At 41.9% G+C, this 3,347-nt stretch overlaps 1 protein-coding gene across 1 annotated transcript; it reads left to right on the top strand.

The window, feature by feature from the left end:
* Window positions 1–452: 452 nt before the first annotated feature.
* On the top strand, window positions 453–1,403 carry LOC122918876 (olfactory receptor 6K3-like). The gene has a single exon (XM_044267802.1). The coding sequence runs from the start codon at window positions 453–455 to the stop codon at window positions 1,401–1,403; it is 951 nt and encodes a 316-aa protein (XP_044123737.1).
* Window positions 1,404–3,347: the final 1,944 nt, after the last annotated feature.

Genomic DNA, 3,347 nt, shown 5'->3' with positions numbered 1-3,347 from the left:
TAAAAATGCCTACCTACCTAAGTTGTTTCTAGTTTACTATTATAATAAATATTCCAATAAATCTTTATACATAATGTTTGAGTATTCAAAATACTTTCCTTATGCTATATGGCGAAAGGCAGGTTGTAAACAGTTTCAAAAGTCGCAATAAAAATGGCCAAAATGCCACTTGGAAGAATTTGTACCAACTTAAAGGTCCAAATAGCAAAATTATTTGCTTAGCCAACAGAATAGGTGATAATGTAAGATATAATTACTGATAAGTATTTGCAAGTTAGATAGGATCACACTATAGTTTGCAAAGCAACCCACGTACATGTTTTACTTAATGAACCTCATGTCAAGGCAGTTGAGCTGCTTGAAAAGAAAGGTTCTATTTGTTACTTGAATGCAGGCAGGGTTCTGACTGTCTGTATTTGATTCATCAGCAGACAAGCAAACCTGCTGGAAGCATGGGTCAGAAGAACCAGACAGTGGTGGCCGAGTTCTATTTCTCCGATTTCCCTCCATTTGAGAACAGCAGCCTCTTACTTTTTGTTCCCCTGCTGTTTATTTACCTGTTTATTATTGTTGGAAATTTCACTATCTTCTGTGCTATCCGGTTGGATACACGTCTCCACAATCCCATGTACAATTTCATCGGCATGTTCTCCTTCCTGGAGATCTGGTACACCACAGTGACCATCCCCAAGATGCTCTCCAACCTGGTCAGTGAACAGAAGACCATCTCTTTCGTTGGCTGCCTCCTGCAGATGTATTTTTTCCACTCGCTCGGAGTCACAGAAGCCCTGGTCCTCACCGCGATGGCCATCGACAGGTACGTGGCCATCTGCAACCCCCTCCGCTACGCAGTCATCATGACCCCTCGGCTGTGCATCCGGCTCTCCACCGGCTCTTGCCTCTTTGGCTTCCTTATGCTGCTCCCAGAGACAGTGTGGATTTCCACTCTTCCCTTCTGCGGCCCCAACCAAATCCATCAACTCTTTTGTGACTTTGAACCTGTGTTGCGCTTGGCCTGTGCAGACACGTCCGTGATTCTGGTTGAAGACGTGATCCATGCTATTTCTATCCTGACGTCTGTGTCTATCATCACCCTTTCATATTTGAGAATCATCGCTGTGATCCTGAGGATTCCTTCAGGAGACAGCCGTCAGAAGGCGTTCTCCACCTGTGCGGCCCACATTACTATTTTCTTGCTGTTTTTTGGTAGCGTGGGCCTCATGTACCTGCGTTTCTCTGTCACGTTCCCACCTCTGCTGGACAAGGCCACCGCCCTAATGTTTGCTGTCTTTGCCCCACTTTTCAACCCAATAATCTACAGTCTGAGGAACAAGGACATGAAAGATGCCATCAGGAGAGTTCTCTGTTTCCAGGAAAGGTCCAATGTCTCCGGTAGTCTGTGAGAGATCACGCACATCTGTTCAAAGAAATATCTCTGCAAGTTTAACATGCTAACAGATTGGTTCCTGAAATTACCTTCTACACTTTTCATGCTGCTGTTTGGGTATTTTTCCCCAACTTTCTAAGCTAAGAATTACTGTTTGATCTGATGGGAGAGCTCTTCTGTGATTCACCCATCTTGGAATCATGATTCGGACTTTCCCCCTTTGTAGCTCCATGCACGATGGTATCACCTTCTGCAAACCAGTGGAGACTACCAGCCTGAACAGTAATCACACTTCTCACACATCGAAACACTCCTTCCCTGCTCTTCTGTTCTATAGTCACAATACTCTTATGTTAGTTTTCTTTTTTCAATTTAGAAACTTAACAAGCTGTGCATCAGTGAGATGGTTTCAGCCTTCACGAGGAGCCCTGATTCCCAAGACTCATCCCAGATTGTGGCCTGACTCATGACAGCAACAAAGTAGCACGTGCAGCTACCGGCTTCGTGACGTCAGGGCCCTCCTGCTGCCACCGACACCCGCGTGGTTATGTTTCATGTTGTCTTAAAGATTCCGGAGCAGACACTCTGGGAAACTTAAAGATTAAATAGATGAGATATATAGGCTTGGGGTCAAAACAGAAACATGGAAATTATGCAAAGATATATACATGCCCATTTTTAAAATTAACATCACTATATTAAAATGCTGTGTTGTGTTAGGTTGTATTAAAGTGCCACATCGGTCTCACCTTGGTGTCTCTCTTCTTCTTGCTTTGTTGCTCCAGATCGTTTCTCCCCGGCTCCTTCTCTGCCTTGGAGCCTACATGTAAAAAATCACACACATTCTATCCTCTGGGACAAAGGTCTCTGCCTTCCTCTCAAACTACATTAGTAGTCTTGGGGGCTGAGTAAAATGTCTGTAGAAAAAGAAATGTTGGCTCAGCTCCCCTGGGAAACAAACCAAGAACATGGGGGAATTGTCGATGGCTTCATGGAGTAAGAACTCAGCCAGAAGGTGAGGGTAGAAGAGACGGTGTCCAGAATGGAAATATCAATAGTATAGGACCCAAGAAACCGGCCTCAGTCAGCTCTGGCCAGGCAGCTGGATAAATTCTTGGATCCGTTTGGGAGTGTTGCCTTGAAAGAAGGGCCAGCTGGACCCTGGGGGGACCAGCAGCATCTTTTATCCCCTCACACCCAGACACACAAATCCTCTCCTGTATTTTTATGAGCTTTTTGAAACTTAAGAAAGACAATTTCTGTGTGAAGAAAATTATACTGAAGTTTCTTTGGTTATGAAATCAAGCTAAATTTATTTGATGTAAATATTAAGGAATCTCGTTCTTTGATATTTGAATTCATGCTTAAAAATCTTAATATTCCATTTATAAATATATAGATTTTTATCATTTTCTATTAAAGATGTTTAACAAATATTTGGTCTGATTTATAAACTTGGCAATTAAATCCTTTTAAACTACATTTGAATATGATATACACTTTTTTTTTAAAAGCATCTCAATTTTCTCACTTAATAAAGTCTCCACAGGTTTTAAAAACAGCCTCTATAATATAAAGAGAAGAAACAAAAATTATAAATACAACTAATCCCAAGTCCTTTCAAATGTTTCCATACTGTGACAGACATGGTAAAATTTCAGTTTTAAATAACAAACCAAAAATTTTGAATTTTATTAACTATAAATTTTATCTCAATGAAGTTGATTATTTATTTACTTATTTATTTGACAGACAGAGATCACAAGTAGGCAGAGAGGCAGGCAGAGAGAGGAGGAAGCAGGCTCCCTGCTGAGCAGAGAGCCTGATGTGGGGCTTGATCCCGGGACCCTGAGATCATGACCTGAGTCGAAGGCAGAGGCTTTAACCCACTAAGCCATCCAGGCACCCCAATAAAGTTGATTGTTAAAAAGTATAAATTAGGGTGCCTGGGTGGCTCAGT

Source organism: Neovison vison, chromosome 10 (genome assembly GCF_020171115.1).
Source record: "Neovison vison isolate M4711 chromosome 10, ASM_NN_V1, whole genome shotgun sequence".
NCBI lineage: Eukaryota > Metazoa > Chordata > Mammalia > Carnivora > Mustelidae > Neogale > Neogale vison.
The sequence above is the reverse complement of the archived record's forward strand: the minus strand, read 5'-3'. Positions and strand labels throughout refer to the sequence as shown.

Excerpts from the sequence above, each read along its gene's own strand:
- LOC122918876 (XM_044267802.1), top strand. The coding sequence starts at position 453 with ATGGGTCAGAAGAACCAGACAGTGGTGGCCGAGTTCTATTTCTCCGAT.